The 18,659-nt window shown below is 38.3% G+C and overlaps 2 protein-coding genes across 5 annotated transcripts; one reads left to right on the top strand and one right to left on the bottom strand.

Moving 5' to 3' along the window:
• On the bottom strand, positions 4,367 to 11,626 carry LOC109716342 (receptor-like serine/threonine-protein kinase ALE2). 4 transcript variants are annotated; one of them, XM_020241723.1, is made up of 17 exons: positions 11,529 to 11,626; positions 11,166 to 11,239; positions 10,943 to 11,047; positions 9,659 to 9,787; positions 9,450 to 9,581; positions 9,214 to 9,315; positions 9,017 to 9,115; positions 8,782 to 8,907; positions 8,490 to 8,702; positions 8,332 to 8,409; positions 8,188 to 8,259; positions 7,975 to 8,082; positions 7,512 to 7,883; positions 6,849 to 7,133; positions 6,168 to 6,557; positions 5,685 to 5,928; positions 4,367 to 5,449 (listed from the first exon to the last, which is right to left on the bottom strand). In XM_020241723.1, the coding sequence occupies exons 3-17, from the start codon at positions 11,019 to 11,021 to the stop codon at positions 4,825 to 4,827; spliced, it is 3,054 nt and encodes a 1,017-aa protein (XP_020097312.1). In that variant the 5' UTR covers positions 11,022 to 11,047; positions 11,166 to 11,239; positions 11,529 to 11,626; the 3' UTR covers positions 4,367 to 4,824. The 4 variants fall into 4 exon arrangements, with proteins under 4 accessions (XP_020097312.1, XP_020097310.1, XP_020097311.1 ...); XM_020241721.1 differs by having other exon boundaries at positions 10,943 to 11,239; XM_020241722.1 differs by lacking the exon at positions 11,529 to 11,626 and having other exon boundaries at positions 11,166 to 11,500.
• Positions 16,257 to 18,140, top strand: LOC109716140 (zinc transporter 10-like). The gene is made up of 5 exons (XM_020241461.1): positions 16,257 to 16,364; positions 16,470 to 16,527; positions 16,626 to 17,221; positions 17,355 to 17,504; positions 17,607 to 18,140. The coding sequence occupies exons 1-5, from the start codon at positions 16,359 to 16,361 to the stop codon at positions 17,919 to 17,921; spliced, it is 1,125 nt and encodes a 374-aa protein (XP_020097050.1). The 5' UTR covers positions 16,257 to 16,358; the 3' UTR covers positions 17,922 to 18,140.

Genomic DNA, 18,659 nt, shown 5'->3' with positions numbered 1-18,659 from the left:
AAAGCGTTTTTAATCTTTCTGACTCCAACATTAATTAACATTGTGACTATAACCTCCACCAAAGAAGAATTTAAGGTATTTTTCAAGTTTTTTTTAAAATTTTTAAATATAGAAAAATAGTATTTTCAAAAATGCAATTTAAAACTAGGCCTAGTCAACGTACGTAGACAACTTTACCCTAACTTTACCATTGTTAATAAAGTTATAACAGGGTGCATTGGTCCACGAGGACGAAATTGACCCTTCACCTTAGGCTATATTATTATAATAATTATTATAGTATCCCTTGTGTGCACTTTATTCTTTGTTTCAATTGTCCTTTCACATAAAAATTTTTATTTGTATTTAAACCCTACATTTTATCACAAATTTAAATACGCCTTTAAAATGCGAGTGTGAAACTTAATTCAAGACCAACAATTTCACAAGCAAAGATAACGTAGCCAACTCATTAGTTGGTCCATCCTGTTTCCGTTATAATTATTACTCATAATTTAAATCTATTTGAAAATTACTAATTTACTAGACAAAGTTTGGTACTCATCAATGAGCTTTGTTAGTGAAAAATATTAATTTATCAGACAAAGTTTGGTACTAATCAGTAATCAATGAGCTATAATACATTGAAATGAACTTGGAGTAAGGGCCCCATTTCCTAGATTTGTCTTTGCTAAGAATAGATTTAGATTGATTGAATCTGATAATTAAGTTCGGTCGGCCAATGCCCCAAACTGTGACTAGATCTAGATATAATAAAATTAACTATCGATAAAAAAAAAAAAAATCAGCTTTAAACTTGCTTAGTTAAAGTTTGAGTATTTCAACTCCATGAATATGGAGCACAATGCAATAGGCATAATTACACTGCGTAGATGTAGGGAACTGCATAAATATTCCCCCTTTCAATTACTCGCATTTTCTTTTCTTTGTGCGAAATGTTACAACATGTGGGATCGATCTAATGAGGAGGAAAAAGAAAACAAAACAAAATGCATGCATGTTGCTTTAATACAACTACTGTTGCCTTTGAAGTTTGAATGAGAATCTCTTTTACTTCTCATAAATATGCACTAGTGTTTTGTCGGGTCAGCTGGTTTCACTTCCTTCTTAGTTAAAATTGTCGCAACTTTCCATTCGATTTATCGAAATTAAAAGATACTTTTTATAGTATAGTAGTGTAGTGTTTCTTACCTACTTTTTAGCTTTTTATAAAAAGTAATGCTTCTATATATATATATTTTTTTTGTTACCGTTCATTCACGCGTATTTAACAGTTCAAATTTAGTTTTTTTAAAATTGTGACCTACAACAGATCACTTTGAAAGAGGTACCGGTTACCAGGTATCTCAAAAAAGGATATTTTTGTCTTTTAATACATGGGCAATTTAGTCATTTTACATCTACTATATTTTCAAAATTTTTATTTTTTCTTTGTTTTCTTTTTTTCTCTCTATCTTTCCTTTCATAATTTGGCATTTCATATAAGGAAAATTTCAAATGATTTGACAATATGATTATTGAATTTAAACTTTAAATAGTAATATAAAATTCCTCTAATTTAAATTTCACTTTTAAATTTAAAATTTAATATTATATTCAAATTTATATTTTAAAAATTTAAGTTTCATATAAATACTTTGAAATATGGTAAACAGAAATAATTGTTTGAATTCTAGTCTTCTGGTTTAGGTTTGGTTTTGGGTTTCGAAAAATTGGCCAGTTTTGAATTTGGATATGGATTTTTGAAATCCGTCGAGTTCGGAAATAAGTTTTGTGATTGTTAGTCAGATTCGAATTCAAATTCCTAACTATTTTTTTTCTCACCAATAATTCTAATCTTTTTAATTTATATGTTTAAAATTATATTTAAAATATTTATTAGCTCTAACAGTTAAATTATCATTCTGTTTAAAATATTTATTATCTTTACCGGTTCCAAATTGTTCTTAATGTTATTCGGTTCAATAGGTTAAAATCAGATTCTTGATAGAATAGGTCAAAGTCTGATCAGTCAAATCAATCGGTTCAATCTAGTTTTTAAATCATTGAATTTAAAATTTAAATAGTAATATGAAATTCCTCTAGAGAAATCTAGTTGTAGAAATCTTACTCTCTAAGTTTTTTATGCATTACGTTTTAAACTGGTGCGAATAAACTGTATTTTAAATCTTGGTAGAAATTTAGTTTTTAAATAGTAATATGAAATTCCTCTAATTTAAATTTCACTTTTAAATTTTAAGTATTTAATTTTTAAAATTTAAATTCATCGTATTTAGAAATAAAACTATTTCTAAAATTTCTATAATTTAAATTAATGCATAATTTGAGAAACACTAAAATATTTAAAGTAGATTCCTAAATTAATGCCTAATAATTGCATAAATTTGGTTAATCAATTAATTTCCTAAATTAGTGCTAATTAATGCATAAATTTAGGACCTCAATTAAAAGTTTCTTTAAATATTGTATTATTTAATTACCAAACTAACCTTGAATAAAATAATCCTTTTACCTGTTAAGTATTAAAGTTACATTTTTACCCTCTATTAATCAACGGTTACGATTTTTTTTATTTTTTATTTTTTTTAAATACCGAATCATTTCTCTTTTATAAATATTCAGGGTTTAGTGGTGCTAGATAGAATAGTATTAATCCAAAAATTAAAAATTTAATAGTAAATACTATTTATTTACTATATATATTAAAAATATTTCAAGTGAACTCAAATTAAAATACCATGCATCAAAACAATTGTATCTCAAAATAATTTTTCTCCCGCTAAGTAAAAAGCTCAATACAAAGTAAAAATTAAGCTTCATAAAATTTAAATATGGACTGGAATGGAACTGACGACACGGATTTAAGATAAATTATTTTTTGCTTCATTTTCTTTCTGAATCTACTTTGGATTATAAAAATATCCTCAATAATTACTAGCTTATCATATAAATCTATTTACATCTCTAATAAAAATAAAAGAGCTATTTTTTTGATGATTAAATTGGAGAGCTGAAACTGTAGGAAAGCAAATTAATTAACAAAACCATTATTCCGAGTTAATCGTGGCTTTAATTTCCATTTGCATTGGATGATGATGCAAATGAAGAGTTGGGGCCCTACAGAGATGATGAATATGCGACCTCTTCACGAGGAGGAGATCGAAACTAATAATGAATAAGATTCCCAATAATGTGCCAATCTCTGTCTCTTCTTATCTCATCTCGTCTCATCTCTTTCCTTTTTTCTTTTTTTTTTTCTTTTTTTTTCTTTTTTTTTCCCTTCTCTCTCTCTCTCTCTACAGGAAAAAAGGCATGCATGTCCCCTACTATGTGCACCATTATTAGTGCTCTTCACGTGAGTACTATTCTCTCTCTCTCTCTCTCTCTCTCTCTCACGAGAACTATTCTCTCTCTCTCTCTCTCACACTCTCGTGATACCTGTAGGTTGGTGTGTCATGTATGTAGGTAATTTCCTTCCCATGCAGTTAAAATTAGGTTCTCGACGTGGACTTGTCTCAATCACTTCCTCACTTTTTAACTAGAAATTATAAAAAGGCGAGATAATAGATTAATAATGCATGATTGAGGAATTCAACATGCATGGATCGTTTTGCATTTAGTTAATGCTGCATTTGTTAATTAGAGAATTAATATATAGTCCTAATAACAATATTAGTCAAAGATGTTGTTCCTGCACGTGACGTGGGGGGTGACAAGCATATCTACGGCATTAATTCATCATAATTATCTAATTAATTATAGTTCGTAGCGATGATTCAACTAACGGTCAAATGGACGATGAGTACGTAGTACGTACTACCATCGCGCACGGGTCTGTAGAAAATTCGCGCCTTCAGAAGCCCTATGTAAAGATAAATTTTCTTCTGTGATACACATCACAAAATATTAATTTTTCGAGCCAATTTTATCGCCACTTATGTGCATGAAAAGGCCTTATTAGTACTATGTAAGTAGTTTTAAATAAAAATTATTAGTACTATGTAAATAGTTTTAAATAAAAAAAATTTAAAAAAATGTAGTCGATGAGTTTTACGGGTCTTCAACTCTTCATCCCACCTAGCAATTATGAGTTAGAAGTTGTAAATAAACCACCACTGTTTTAAGCAGTTGGCATAGCTACCTCTTTTCCAAGCATTGTGACCCAGATTTGTTTATCCTGAGCGCGGGATGTATGTGCACTTTGTAAATAAAACGGCGAAAGTTAGCCTAAATAAGAGCCATATGTAGCCCAATTATGTATGGGCCCAAGTTTCTTCGGTGTGAGCAAGCCCATGTAAAGATAAGGCCCGGCCCAAAACTTTTGCCTGAACTTGGCTTATAGCATCGACCAAAAACAGACCCATAATTTTCAACTTAAGAAAAAACCATTATTTCTCATGAAGCACAATTTTGCAAGTAACCACAAACAGTTCATAAAATTTTAAAACAAAAGATCTTTCCCTATACATAAAGCCCCTAATTCCACTGAAACAAAAAAGAAAAGAAAAGAAAAAACAAACAAACAAACAAAACCAAAAAGATGGTTAATTATCATCTAAGAACTAAAGGCACAGCAGATTCTTCAAACCCCAGAAGCTCTACAGTGTGGGCATGCACTTTTATTGAAGATCACAAGCCCCAATAATGCTACTCCCCAATGATCTTGGCCAATAAATATTTCCACATCTACATTGCACCCCCCCTTATAATCTCTTTATTCCCAAGTGCACCAGAGTTATTGATGAACAAACCATTCTCAGCCAAACCTTGGAGCTCTTTTCGACGAATCTCTTAGCATTATGGAGAATGGTATTCTACGGCAACTCATCGGCCGTGTCCGCTACCGACGGAATGCGCCTCTAATCCGAGTGAATCAAGTCCATGATCACTCATACTCCCAGTTCGCAAACTCCGCAGTCTCTGCCAAAACTGCTTGCTCTTACCGGTCGTTAAAGGGCCTGAGCATGAATGCCTGTGAAAAGAAGAACCATGTTCATCACCACTAGACATTGGCGAAGTACCGAACATATCGGATAACAGTATCCTCTCCGCTTCCATACCCGCTCCGTTACTAATATCTCCTACCGGACCCGGATATCTCTCCTGGCTATTGCACTCACTGCACACTAGTTTCAAGGCTTGCACTACTTCTCCCATGAAGGGACGGTGCGAGACCTCCGGTTGAACGCACATGGACGCGATCGCCGCCACTTTGGCCACACTGTCGAACTGGACTTCGGCGTCAAGGGATGGGTCGATGATTTCGTCTAAGCCGTCGGCGCTGGTGAGGAGAGGGCGGGCCCACGTGACGAGGTTTTCTTGGCCTGCAGGCCGCGACATGTCTACGGGTTTCCGGCCTGTCAGCAGCTCGAGAAGCACGACGCCGTAGCTGTAGACGTCGCTCTTGACGAGGAGATGACCGGTCATTGCGTATTCAGGGGCCACGTAACTGTACGAAAATTTAAAACCGTTAAAATGCATGAAACTACATTCTCGTACCCCAACTGAGAATATAAAACATGTAAAACACCGTTCTCTAAAAGCTCGAGCGTTTAGAAAATGATGATTTGTTTCATTCGGTGTTAGAGCAAGACCGGCCGCGTCAAATCTTTCCAAGCGCCTACTCTCGTTTAGTTTTCGCCCACAAAATATTGAAGAAAGATAACGAAGCGTTATTCTCATACCCGAAAGTCCCCATAACACGCGTGGAGATATGTCGATTGCCTTCGTCCATGGCCGCTCTTGCTAGGCCGAAATCTGACACTTTTGGCGTGAAATCGCGCTCCAATAATATGTTGCTTGACTTGAAATCGCGGTGTATTACACGGGGGTTCGAGTCTTCATGCAGATAGGCAAGACCGCGTGCAGCACCAAGCGCAATTTTCATGCGGGCATTCCAGTCAAGTGGAGCAGTCTCCTTATCCGGTCCTGGATAGGCAATTAAATCAAGATCACTCTGTGAATCAAACAATAATTACAAAACTAAATATGCTCACACTGTTGTGCCTTTGACAGAACAAAACCAAGAAAACCTACAGATGTGAACTCATTTTTTATTCTGAAGAGGATATTTGTCAGATTTAGAAGCCATCAGAATAACAACTTCAGAAAATTAAGTGATTAGACAACATAACAAACAGCAATCAAAATCTTCACATATTTCTCACCATGCAAGTGCGACTCCACGCTGCCGTTCGGAATGAGCTCATAAATGAGGCAGCGAGCGTTTTCCTCTATACAAATAGCGATCAACTTGACCAAATTCCTATGGTGCAAACGGCTTAGCATCTCGACCTCCGACAAAAACTCTCGCTCGCCCTGGCAATCATATCTCTTAAGAACCTTGACAGCCACCCGTGTTCCGTCTTCAAGCTCACCTCGGTAAACACATCCAAAGCCACCTTCTCCGAGTATTCTAGATTCGTCGAAGAAGTTTGTGGCTCTTTCAATCTCGGAAAGTTTAAATGTCTTTGCCTGTCCTGTATATGTTGCGATGCTGGAGCTAAAAGAAGCTGATGCTGAACTATGTTGGGTTCCAAGAATCATATGACCAGTACCTGTGACATTAGTTGGAGATGTAAAGGTTAGTGAATATCTATTGCCTGTGTCCTCTGACATAATCTCTCAGGGATGACATAGCAAAAAAAAGGTAAAAATCAGGGGTCAATCACTCAATCCGGTAAAGCTAAAAGTTAAGAACCAAGCAGCAATTCATTAAAGGATCACGAACCCGCACATTTGACCCCTTCATTTTGTCAAGTGAATAAGTAAACTCAAATGATCATGCTTCTCTCTTCATGCATAAAGTGTCTGTTCAATCCTTAAAAATCATAACTGAACTACTATACCTGACGACTTTGCAAACTGAGGCAGTAAACTATGTTGAAATCTTTCAGGTAAATCAAAATGATCTCCCCATTTCAACACCATCAACAGTGCGGCTCCACTGCATAAAAGCAATGCTAGAAAAGATGAGAGGATGACAATGGCTATTAAGCTGCCGTTGGCTTTTCTTTTTGGCTTCCTCACATCAACCCCAAGAGGCTTCATGGCCCTTGCATTTCTGTTATTACCAAATTGCCCATCTTCGACGTTAACATTTGCCGGTGCCTTAGGTGGAGAAGAAGGAAGCCCTGCATAAATTAGCAAACAGAAGAAGAGTAAGCAAACTAGAATGATTTAGAAAATTACTATACACCAAGAAAGCAAACATTGAATTAAAGCGCTATTTCATCGGTAGCCTGTAAAATGATTCATATATGAAGAGATTCCTGCAATGTTATTTCTTAACACACTTAAAACCATTTAGGCGTTTTGTGGCCTAAGTTCACCGAGAATCTAAGACAGGTACTCCTTCGTAAGCTCCAGTTGGGTCAAACAGATCCCAAATTGATGGTTCATATAATCAACTTGTGATACAAAAAGGTGTGCTCCAAAATTTAAACTGCATTCAACAGTATACTGAAAGGAAATAAAATCAACCACAAGCAAATGATGCAAGCATTCCAAACCTGGATAAAGAACGTATAAAACTTCGTAGTCCCCAAAAAGTGAAGCTTTTATTGCCACTTGTTTATGCCAGAACTTTTCAAAGGTTTGAAATGCTGTAGAGTTATCAAACTTCTCTTCAAGTGGTACAAGATCCACAAGAATGGCTGTTTTCTCAGGCTGTTCGCTAGCAACATTTGCCCCCATAACACGAACCTGCCTTTGCTTCATATCAACTCCCAATGCAATCTCTTCGGCAAAGTCAGAGACCAACGGAAAGAATGAGTATAATGCAACACTTAAACGAAGTCCAATTTTAATCGGTAGTACACAGACGCAAGGCGATCCTATAGGTGGATCGGTTAAAGGCTCTGTGCAGGATAATGAGTTGCAATCTGCAAAGAAATTATAGAATGGATAAAAATATGGTAATGTTTGAAAATGAAGAGCCCACTAGAAGGACGAAAGTAAGCACTTAGTTTATACCTAAATTAGGAGGTGGAGGTGGTAATGTCCAAACCGGTTGAGCCACTGGTGCCCTTGGCACTGTAGAGAGAGGCCCTGAAGGAGAAATGCTAGGATGATGATTGGATCCTGTTTTAAAAAAAAAAAGAAAAAAAGAAAAAAAAAAAAAGAGCATATTGAGAATAGGTTGAGATTGGAGGGGGAAAAAAAAGAAAGAAAGGCCCTGAGAACTACCTTTATTTGGGCTAGAAGGAATTGGTGACGACACAGAAGAAGATGGAGATTGAATGGGAGATTCAGAAGGGCCTGCAAAAGTATAACAATATCAAGTTGAGCAGTAAAATGAATCCTAACTCCAACTTGTGCCAAATTTATTACCTTGATACGATGGTGGAGGAGCATGATGTCTTGGCCTATTAGTTGAAACAACTTTCGGAGGTGGAGAGACTACTGGACCTTCAATCCAAACCATACAAAGGAATTTCAGCAATTGATGTAAAGTAGTAATTTTACTCAAAGGAGTTTGTTAATCCAACCTGGAATATATGGTGGTGGATAAGACGGAGCAAATACATGTTTCGGTACTCTTTTTCTATGCATGTGTCTGCGGGTCAGAACAGCAGGAGCTGATGCAGGACTAAGAGATATTACTACTTTAGGAGTTTGGGCATGTGAATTCAATGGAGCATTCTTCGTATTCAAGGGCGGTGCAGCTTTATGTGGAACTGGGCTTATCAAAGGGGAAGACCCTGAGAAATATATTAGTTGTTAAGTTACATCTTAGTTTCCAGTTGAGATAGTTGGGGAAAGAAAAACAACCTAAGTTACCTTTTAAAGGTGAATGAATTATTGGGGATATGTTAGTGTTTGTCGCTACTGGGGGAGGAGCAATTGGAATGTCATGACTCTTCCCATGATTAACAGGGGATATACTTGATGGGGAGATCGCGTGTCCTAAACATTATATGTAAAAGATAAAGAGCATTATAGCGCAAATAGAATAGAAGTTGAGCAAGATATGTTTTAAAAGATAATATGAAGCATGAAATAATCTTACGATTACCATGGAAATCTCCAGTACTTCCAGCAGGTGCAGCTGATGAAGTAATTCTCTCAGTATTTGGTGCGCTGGGTGGATTGACAGGTAAAATTCTTGGAGGAGCTGACATAGAAGTGAAAATATTAAAAGAGAAGTGCATTAGCCTATACAACTATTTACATAAACTATATAAGTAATCCAATTTCCCATTAACCATGTACCTGGAGTTTGCGGCAGTATGACTGGCGAATTGCTTATAGGTACACTTGAACTAACATCACTTTTTGGTGGAGGAGACACATAAGACGGAGAAAGATCATGCCCTGTGTTGGGGTCAAAACAGAAGTATCTGGTTAAAAAAAATGTGGGATATATTGCTCTCAGTTATTAATATGACAATATTAATGTGGTCTAATTGGGCTTTTTGCTGGACTATCTGTGGAGGGAGATATCACACTTGGCGAATTATGTCCGATTGCTGAATGAGCGGATGGAGCTGGAGGCTTCACTGTTGGTATCAATGGATTTATAGTGGGGCTGGTGGCCAGGAAGGAAGGCGGCGATGCAACTGGTGCATGCGAATCAGATCCTACAATATAGGCGAATTAAGGTGTTTAAAGAGTTTGAAAATATCAATTTGATAACCTATGGCTGTATTACAGCTACCTTTTGGAGGAGTTATTGGAGCAGGTGCATATGCAGTTTGTGATTTTGGAAGATCAGCAGGACTAGATGCTATCTCTCTTACGTGTGGAGGATCAGCAGATAAAGCAGGATAGGGAGCTACATCGAGCCCTGCAACAGAGTAAAGGACTAAGAACTATTGAAAGTAGACATAAGGAATAAATTGAATTATTCAGCCAACTGCCACCGAGTGAAGAAGTGCTAGGGAGTTAGTTTCTGCAATTAAAAGAATTTCAACTTCTGCAGAAGCTGTCGCTCAGCTAAGGGCCCTACTTGGACTGGCTGGGGTTTTTGCAGAAGTGCTGTTTGTGTATAGCTATCTATATTTTATATATAAAGAAGTAGCAGAGTTTCTATTGGAATCCCCCCAACATGTTATTTTCCGAATGCCTGGCTATTCCTTCTTAGTGTAGACAATTTGTCTTAGCAATCAAGTCAAGTAGGCAATAAGTCCTTTTCTTCCATTCTAGTGTGATCTTGAGTAGAGTTGTGAACAACGTCTATTTCCTCCGAAAAGAGTCCCCTGATAGGATTCTGAAACTTCCTGCAGTAAATTCTCTACCTAGTTTTATTGTTTACTCACCAAATCATTATTACCATTGTTGTAGCATCCATAGAATTTACTATTCTAAGCTATTTGATTGTAATGTAGGAAAATTTTCATGCGGCATAAGGTGAAGGTGAAATTAGAGAGGGCAACGAAGAACATAAATGTAGCTTAAATTGATTAATGAGATCACATGGAAACCGGTCAAGGAGCTATAATGCTGGAGAAAGTAATTACAGCTCATAAAAATAATAATATAGAGTAATGCCTTGTAATCGAAGGACGAAGCCTAATAAGCAACTACTGGACCCAAACTAGAACGAGTGCATCCGGCATGGCCTCGGGTACTAATTAGTAACTACGGTGCCTTGCAAAATCTTTTAAATGGGCATAAATGCAAAATTTCCTAAATTTCATGATCTTTCAGGCTTTGCATTCACAAAATGCAAAAAATGTGAATCAGATTTAGTAACCGGAAAAGGTGCAACACTAGAAAAGCCTGTAAGATCAACATAGGGCAAATAATTTGGAGGCAGTGAAATGATACTCTAATCAGTACACAATGATGAAAACAAACAACATAATGCAAGACTCTGAACACTCTTATGCAAACCATTAAAGCAATTATGTCTAAAGAGATCTGCAATAGAAACCATATGCAACAGCAGCTGTGAAGTACACCAAGATACAGAAGAGCAAAATTGCCCAGATTTTAATACCTCTACATCCATGAACAACAAAAAGAAGAACAATGAAGCAATGAACCAACTCTGGAATGATCTTCTCTTGCCAACCCATTTTGCTCCTCCTTCATAAGCAGAAATCTGAGATCTAAAAGCTTTAGAGAACACTAGCATCTTCCCTCACACACCAAAACCCTCACTCCACATAACATTCCAAAAGAGCAAGAGAACCAAAGAAGGAAGGGCAAAACAGGGCTACCCATTTTGGAATAAGAGGTGGGTGGAGCCAAAGGAGACAAAGTTAAGCAAACCCATGTTGTGAGACTATGATTCCTGCACCATAAAACACCATGAGAGAGAGAGAGGGGGGGAGTAGGTAGAGAGCAAAGGATTATTAAATTTTAGGACAAAGGCTCAAAATGGGTCCTTTTTAATTTGAGGATAGAATCTAGCTTCTGGACAGAAATTGCAATTAGAATGATGGTTTTTTTCCTATCACTAAGGATTAAGTGAATGAGATGGGCAAAGAAAGCTCTCATTCAATGCAGAGAGAGAGAGAGAGAGAGAGAGAGAGAGAGAGAGAGAGAGAGAGCAGTGAGTTGAAGAGGCACAGAGGTAGTACATAAAGATTAATAATAAATTGGTCTACTGAGAGGTTGGAGAGCAACAATTAATTAACAAAGCTCCTCAGATTCTTTGTTTGCATCTGTAGGAGACTACTGTCCCTGGGAACTGAGTAAAAGAGGAGGTGTATTATACTATCATTATAAACTCATAATAGCTCCTCCTTTTTTTTTACCTTGGGGGGGTGGGGAGGGATTTGACAGACAGGCCATGAGAGGCCAATCTGCATATTACTGTAATTGTTAGGAATTGTTTGGCTGGGTTCACTTTGTTGGGGCCTTGTGGGAAACACATCAGCACCTCAGTTGGACCATCTGGTGCTGATTTGTTCGCTTACATTTGTTTCTTTCTGAATTGTTTGATCTCAGATATTTAAGAACCTGCTTAGTTTATTTGAAAACTTTTATTCAAGCAGAATACAAAAATAAGATTTCGAGTCTCAAAACTAGAAACTGCTATGGTTAGTACAGTGAAAACTCAAAGTTGTGGAGTCGCTATCGCATTAATATTCACTGATAACTGTGAGGCTTAACCCTCAGACTTAACATCAACTATATTTGGCTTGGGACAGATCAAGCAAGTATTAATTAGCAATTAGCAAAGTATGATGAGTTTTCCTCATGCCTTTGAAAGCCAGGTGTTTCAACTTGATTGGCTGGTGAGAAGTGTAGGATTTCCTAATTCAGAAGTAATGAATACAGTGATGGGCAGAGTGAAATCAAAGGCAAAGATGGAAAAGAGAATAGATTTTCCACCTATCAAGCTTGCATGATTAAATTTCCCTAAACTATGAGCCTCTTGGTCCCCCCCCACAAAGAGCAACTGAGTAGAGGGCAAGGGATCTACATAGTTTGCTTGATGTGCAATGTTGCTGCTGACATATGAATGCCTTGAATTTTCATCCACTACCCCCTCATGATGACGCAGACTAAGGGTATAGTACTGTTCGATAAAATGCTATTTAGAAAATACTTAAGAGAATCTCCGAATCGAAACTGAACCTTCTTATTTTGGATCGTAGAATCATATTTCTACTTTCTGTCGTAGTCGAAGCTATAAACTTTTAGATATGACAAAGTTTTAGCTAAAGATACTAAGGACTTACTAGGTATGATTGGAGCTATTCAGTGAATTACCGCAATAATAACTTTACGCTAAATAAAATCTTGTCAATACCTTTACAACGCGACTAAATTAAAACTTCAAATCAGATTTTCTATTTTAGCACACTAGAGAATTACATATTCAACTCTCTGCTACAGTAAAAGCAGTAACACTATGCACCAATCGCTACTTGACCCAGAGTACTAATTAGTCCTCAAACAGTTTCCTCTCAGTGCTTAGTATGCTAATAATGATTAACGAGTCATTTTCCGTGACTTGATAACGTGACAATGCAAGTAATCTCTCGCCTTGCGCATTTGGGCACGTTTTTGGAACGTGTGTTCTAATTACCCACGCATGCATGCATGCACGAATCTTAACTCCACATAGCTGTCATCTTTGATGCTTCGATTCGATCTCACCGACTGAGGGAAGTAAATGTTTTAAGACCTGGTCAACGTACTGCATTAATTTCACTTCACCAAGTGTTTAGTGCCATGATCATTTGCCATTTAAGCACATCATCACTTTCCCAATTTATCCAAATTTTATTTCCTTTTTACCATTTTCACTGAATTAAAATTACTATAACTAGCTAGGAAAAGCCATATATAGAAGTCTTAAATTGCATTTAGAATATCTATTTCAACAAGCCGCAAGTAGAAAAGTTTAAATTACAAATTCTACCACTTTTAGAGTCCGGAAGCTCATCTCAGTAAAAATCTCGAGTCTTTTACTTCTCATATAGAGAAAAGGGCTGTAAACGTGGTTCAATTTTTCACCACCCACTCCCCTAACACATATATATCTATATGCCCAAGTGGAAGTGGTTTAATATATCCATAGCTTTAGCATGTGTCTTTGGGAATGAGATGCCCTAGTTGAGAAATATGACATACACCAACTGCATGGTTAGAATCTCCAGTGTTTTAGCTGATTCTTTTTGGGTCTCAAAGCATGGTAGTCCTCTGCTGTACTACCATAAAGTTAAAAGAGCCCCATTGCCATGTGGTGTGACCCATTTCTCATTGCATTAATAATACACACTATCTTTACCAACTCAATGGCTTCTTCTATCCCTTTATTTTCAACAGCATTGTTTAATATTTATACAAATAAATGTACTTGATTTAACTGCTTTATTAGCTAGCAAAAGGCCAGTAGATTCTAAGGTTCATGCAGTTAAAGGAGCAACTGGACCACCTAAAGGGGAACTCTTTGCAACCTGGCAACCATGTGCATGTCCATCTCTTTGGTTTAATCCATTACACCAAAGCAAAATTCTTCTCTACCTTTAATTTGCCCCCACTAAGAAGTTAAAACAAAAAAAAAAAAGAAAAGAAAAGAAAAAAAAGAAGAGATCCTCATGTGCTTTTGCCTCCTAAATTCTAATACAATTAAGACCAAACAAATGGCTACAATTTACACGAAACAAATGGCTAATTAGTTATTTTGAACTTGTGATTGATTGCACTATTCTAACCACTATATATATATATATATATATATCTAAATCAATGGCTTCTTAATTGAGGGTATTAATGAATGAATGGCCCCTTTCAGGAAAGGGAAGTGAAGAAAACAAACAACAAAATTTAAAGGGAGAGGACACACTCATCATTTAACCTTTCTTTCAGTGACAGTGAGGGTGAAAAGACCTTGTGTCTTGATCCTATGTGTTAGGATTTAGTTAGATGTTTTTCTGCAACAGTATGAGATGTTTTTTTCTTTTTGCAAATTTATGGTAAAGAGGAGTGATTAAAACTTTCACTTTGTACTGAAACTACAATGCATGGAATTTTGAGCAAAAAGCAAAAAGCAAAAAGAAGCATTAATTGGACTATGTTGGTCCAGGTCCACTTGGTTCATTATCCAGATATATTGGTCATTTATTAACTAAATTAACCAAACTGGTCCGGTACCTTGGGTTGCAATGTGAAGGACCACGCCAACTATTAGGGCCATTTTGGATGGTGAAGTTTAGTTATCCAGTGGTACCTTATGCGCTATAAAATTCTTCTCTCATAATAGCAACCCAAGAACTAGATTTTAGTCCATTACACGGCTGCTATTTACAAATTTTCAATCACGAAGACACCGAAAAAGATCCCGAAGGTGGCTCGTTCGTAGAAAGATTCAAAATCTAACTTATGATTAGACGATAAATCTCTCAAATGTTATACTAGGTAATAGTTTTTGCTCGTGTCGAACTTGATTTTTAACCGAATTATTACTGCGTCAATCCAAACAAACTCGCAGACAAGTTCAACACCTGGGCTGAAATAAAACTGCTGGGCCTAGCAATGTGATCCATGGGCTGGAGCCCAATCCCTCGACCGTTCCCCTCGGGCTTTTTTTAAAACTCGGCATTTTTCATGAAACATTTTTCCTACTTAAGGAGCATTCCATTTATCATATTCGAGTTGCCGAAACACCTGCTGACACGCCCTAAACCTAGTCATTCAGGTTCAAAGTGTAACAACTGACCACGTATTTGAGGGATGTATAGAACCCTCGAAACACGAAAGATCTCGAAGTCAAATATCGCATACTCACATTACACTTACTTTTTTTTCTTTTCCTTTAGTTACTGTTTTTTCTTAAATAATTGCTAATTCGTTTTAGCTCATGATTAACTTCCAAATTATAACTCCGCTGTTAGGAATTGTTTATTAGTAATTGTTCCTTACGTGTACGAAGTTACTTTCGCGAGACTATCACTTCCCTTTTTGGCAAATAAGATCTTCCACATAAAATACTAGATGAGTTTTAACGTGGCAAAGTTCTAAGTAAAACAAAGGTCTTGTTGAAACGAAAGTTCCAATTCGGATTCTTATCTTATTTTCATTTTATTAAGAAATGATAGGTATTGGTAAAGTGTCTGATAAAAGAGAAATTGAAATTAATTGTTAGAATAATCTTTATGTTGTGAAAATAAAGAAAAATTAAAGTTAAATCATAGGAAAATGCTAGTTATTGTAAATCCGAAAAAATAGTGTACATCTTACACTTCTAATCCTAAAATTTAATAATTTATTTAAAATAAAATTTTAACTATGAGATCTTGGATGGATGAATATAAAATTTGTTACTTTTGAAGTGTGCAGCTAGTATTAGTGTATAAAAAAATATAATTAGATACAACATGTTTGTTTTACTTATACTGTTACACATAAATAATATTCTAAATCATAAAGAATTATTTAATAAATTATTTTTTTTTTATTTTAGTCCCAGTTCTTCTACAATAGTTTTGACCATGCGCACGTGCACGTGTAAATCACTTCGCCACAATGTCGACATCACCAACACATTGTACGCCGCGTGGCACACGGTAACGGGTCGGAAATCAGGCCATAACGCGTAACGCACCAGCCCGACCCTAGAATGAACGCCGGTTCGTCAATCTCAAAGCACTTACGCCTCCCTTCGACCGTCCGATCCTGCACAGTGATACTGTTCCCGAGCCCTATTGGGCCACGTTGGGCTGGGCTTTAGTCTCGTCAATTCGATGTCCTCATCTTCTTCGAACTATACGACATGCCACCGCCACCAACCCCTTTTCTCTCTCCCCCCCCCCCCCCCCCCCCCNTTTCTCTCTCCCCCCCCATTAATTCCCCCATCTCTTTCCCCTGAATTCAGTAATGAGAGAAGTAGGGTTTCGAGCTTCGTACGATTGTGGACATATAATAATTTTAATCTAGGGTTTTTCCTGAGATCCTGCATGGAGGTATATATAATGATCATGATCATAAGCCACAGATTTTTTTTAAATTTTTTTTTTTCTTCAATTATTCTTGTCCTAAAACGTAGTATATCGCTATTCATTTATCAGGAATTCGACTCGCTATTCCTCTTCACCCGCCTCCGCGATCATCTGCGTCTTTTCTCCGGTAATTATTCTTTTTCTTAAAAAATAAATCCAATTTGATTTACTTTGTACCATTCGCGCGACTCATTCTACTGTTTTATTGTCGCAATTCGATTTCAGCTTCGTCGGCGGTGGCGGCGAGTTGCGCGGGGGGCGAAGATGCGGCGGACGAGTGCCGCGACGATGCCGCGGCGCTGCCGCTGAAAATGGCGGCGATCGCGTCGATCCTGATCGCCGGACTGGCTGGCGTGGCGATCCCCCTCGTGGGGCGAAGGCGGCGGCTCGTTCGGGCGGACGGGGGGATCTTCGTCTCCGCGAAGGCGTTCGCCGCCGGCGTGGTACTCGCCACCGGCTTCGTCCACATGCTACACGGCGCCGACTCCGCGCTCTCCGATCCTTGCCTTCCGGAATCTCCCTGGCGCCAATTCCCCTTCCCCGGCTTCGTCGCCATGTTGGCCGCGCTCGGAACCTTACTGGTCGACATTTTGGCCACGAAGTTCTATGAGCGGAAGCACCGCCGAAATAACACGAAAAAAACGGCGGCGGCGGCGGCGGACGATGTTCCGGATGGAATCGCCGTCATCGCCGTGGCGCCGGAGCCGGACGACTCGGCGGCGGAGGGAAAGGAATTCGGCGGCGCGCACGTGCACGGCGGCGGCGACTGCGAGGAAGGTGGCGGGGTGGCTTCGCACGTGCGGCACGTAGTCGTGTCACAGGTACGCAAGTAGCTAGCCTTCTAAAATTTGTGTCTGTACTGTACTGTACTGTACCGTACTGTAATTTATTATTTATTATTGTTATTGTTTAATTATTATGGTTATTATTATCTTGGGTGTCGGATCACATTAGATACTGGAGCTGGGGATAGTGTCGCACTCGGTGATCATCGGGCTCTCATTAGGCGTGTCGCAGAGCCCCTGCACGATACGGCCCCTAATCGCGGCTCTCTCTTTCCACCAGTTGTTCGAGGGCTTCGCATTGGGTGGATGCATCGCTCAGGTTACTAACTAACATATATCCGTAGCTAAAATTAGAGTCGCTCCTAATTCAGTATTGTTCTCTTTTTTCTTATTGAGTTTGGGTTTGATTTTAAACTTTCAGGCACAATTCAACAATGTGTCGGCAGTTCTGATGGCGGGGTTCTTTGCGGTCACGACGCCTGCAGGTATAGCTGCCGGGGCGGCTGCGGCATCGTTCTACAATGCCGATAGCCCGAGAGCGCTGGTGGTGGAGGGGTTACTGGATTCGGCATCGGCCGGGATCCTAATCTACATGGCGTTGGTTGATCTCATCGCAGCGGATTTCCTTAAGCAGCAGCAGCAGCAGATGAGCAGCAACGGCCGCCTACGGGCGGCGTCCTACCTCGCCCTCTTCCTTGGGGCACTGGCTATGTCGTCCCTCGCCATATGGGCTTAACTATGTTATTATTTGCGGCGGCAGCGACGGTGGCAGTTGCAACTTGGCCAATATTTTGTACAAAATAAGTTATTTTTTTCTTTTTTAGTTGATCAAAAGAAAAAATTTGAAAATATCGTTGGATACTGTTTGTAATTGTTTGGGAGTTGGCTATGAGGATTGTGCTGCTACCAATTATAGCAATTGAAATCGGAGCAGGCTTGAATCCGTTTTAGATTTCGGACCCGCCACCTTCCCCTCTCCTCTCCTCTCCTCTCCACCTGAGTTGGGCCTTTTGATGGGCCAAATCAAATATGGTTATTATATGGGAACTAAAATACATTAAATTAATCATTGTACAAAGAAGACATTATTATTAATAATTACGTAAAAAAATTGTGTACAGTGTTATACATGACACGACCATAAGATACTGTGCGGATAAAAAGGAAAGGATAGGAGGAAGCAGTTGGGATTCTCTGCAGCAGCGCATCGGAAAAGCGCGGGGCGAGGGAGAGCCGTAAACAAACAAAAATCGCGGCATCCACCTCGGTGGCATCGCCGTGAATACCTGCAAATCTCGCTGTCCTTTTCCGAGTCAATATCCACGCAGCAGTAGTACACTGTCCTTATTCCGAACTGCCCCCCTGCCACCGCAGCGCTGCGGCTTTTGCTTCATCTCGCCCTGCTTAATTAAGCTACCATTTTTTTTTAATTTATTTACTTTTCCTTTTCTCTTACACTTTGCGATCGCATTTA

This window comes from Ananas comosus, linkage group 10 (assembly GCF_001540865.1).
Source record: "Ananas comosus cultivar F153 linkage group 10, ASM154086v1, whole genome shotgun sequence".
NCBI classification, from domain to species: Eukaryota; Viridiplantae; Streptophyta; class Magnoliopsida; order Poales; family Bromeliaceae; genus Ananas; species Ananas comosus.
The sequence above is the reverse complement of the archived record's forward strand: the minus strand, read 5'-3'. Positions and strand labels throughout refer to the sequence as shown.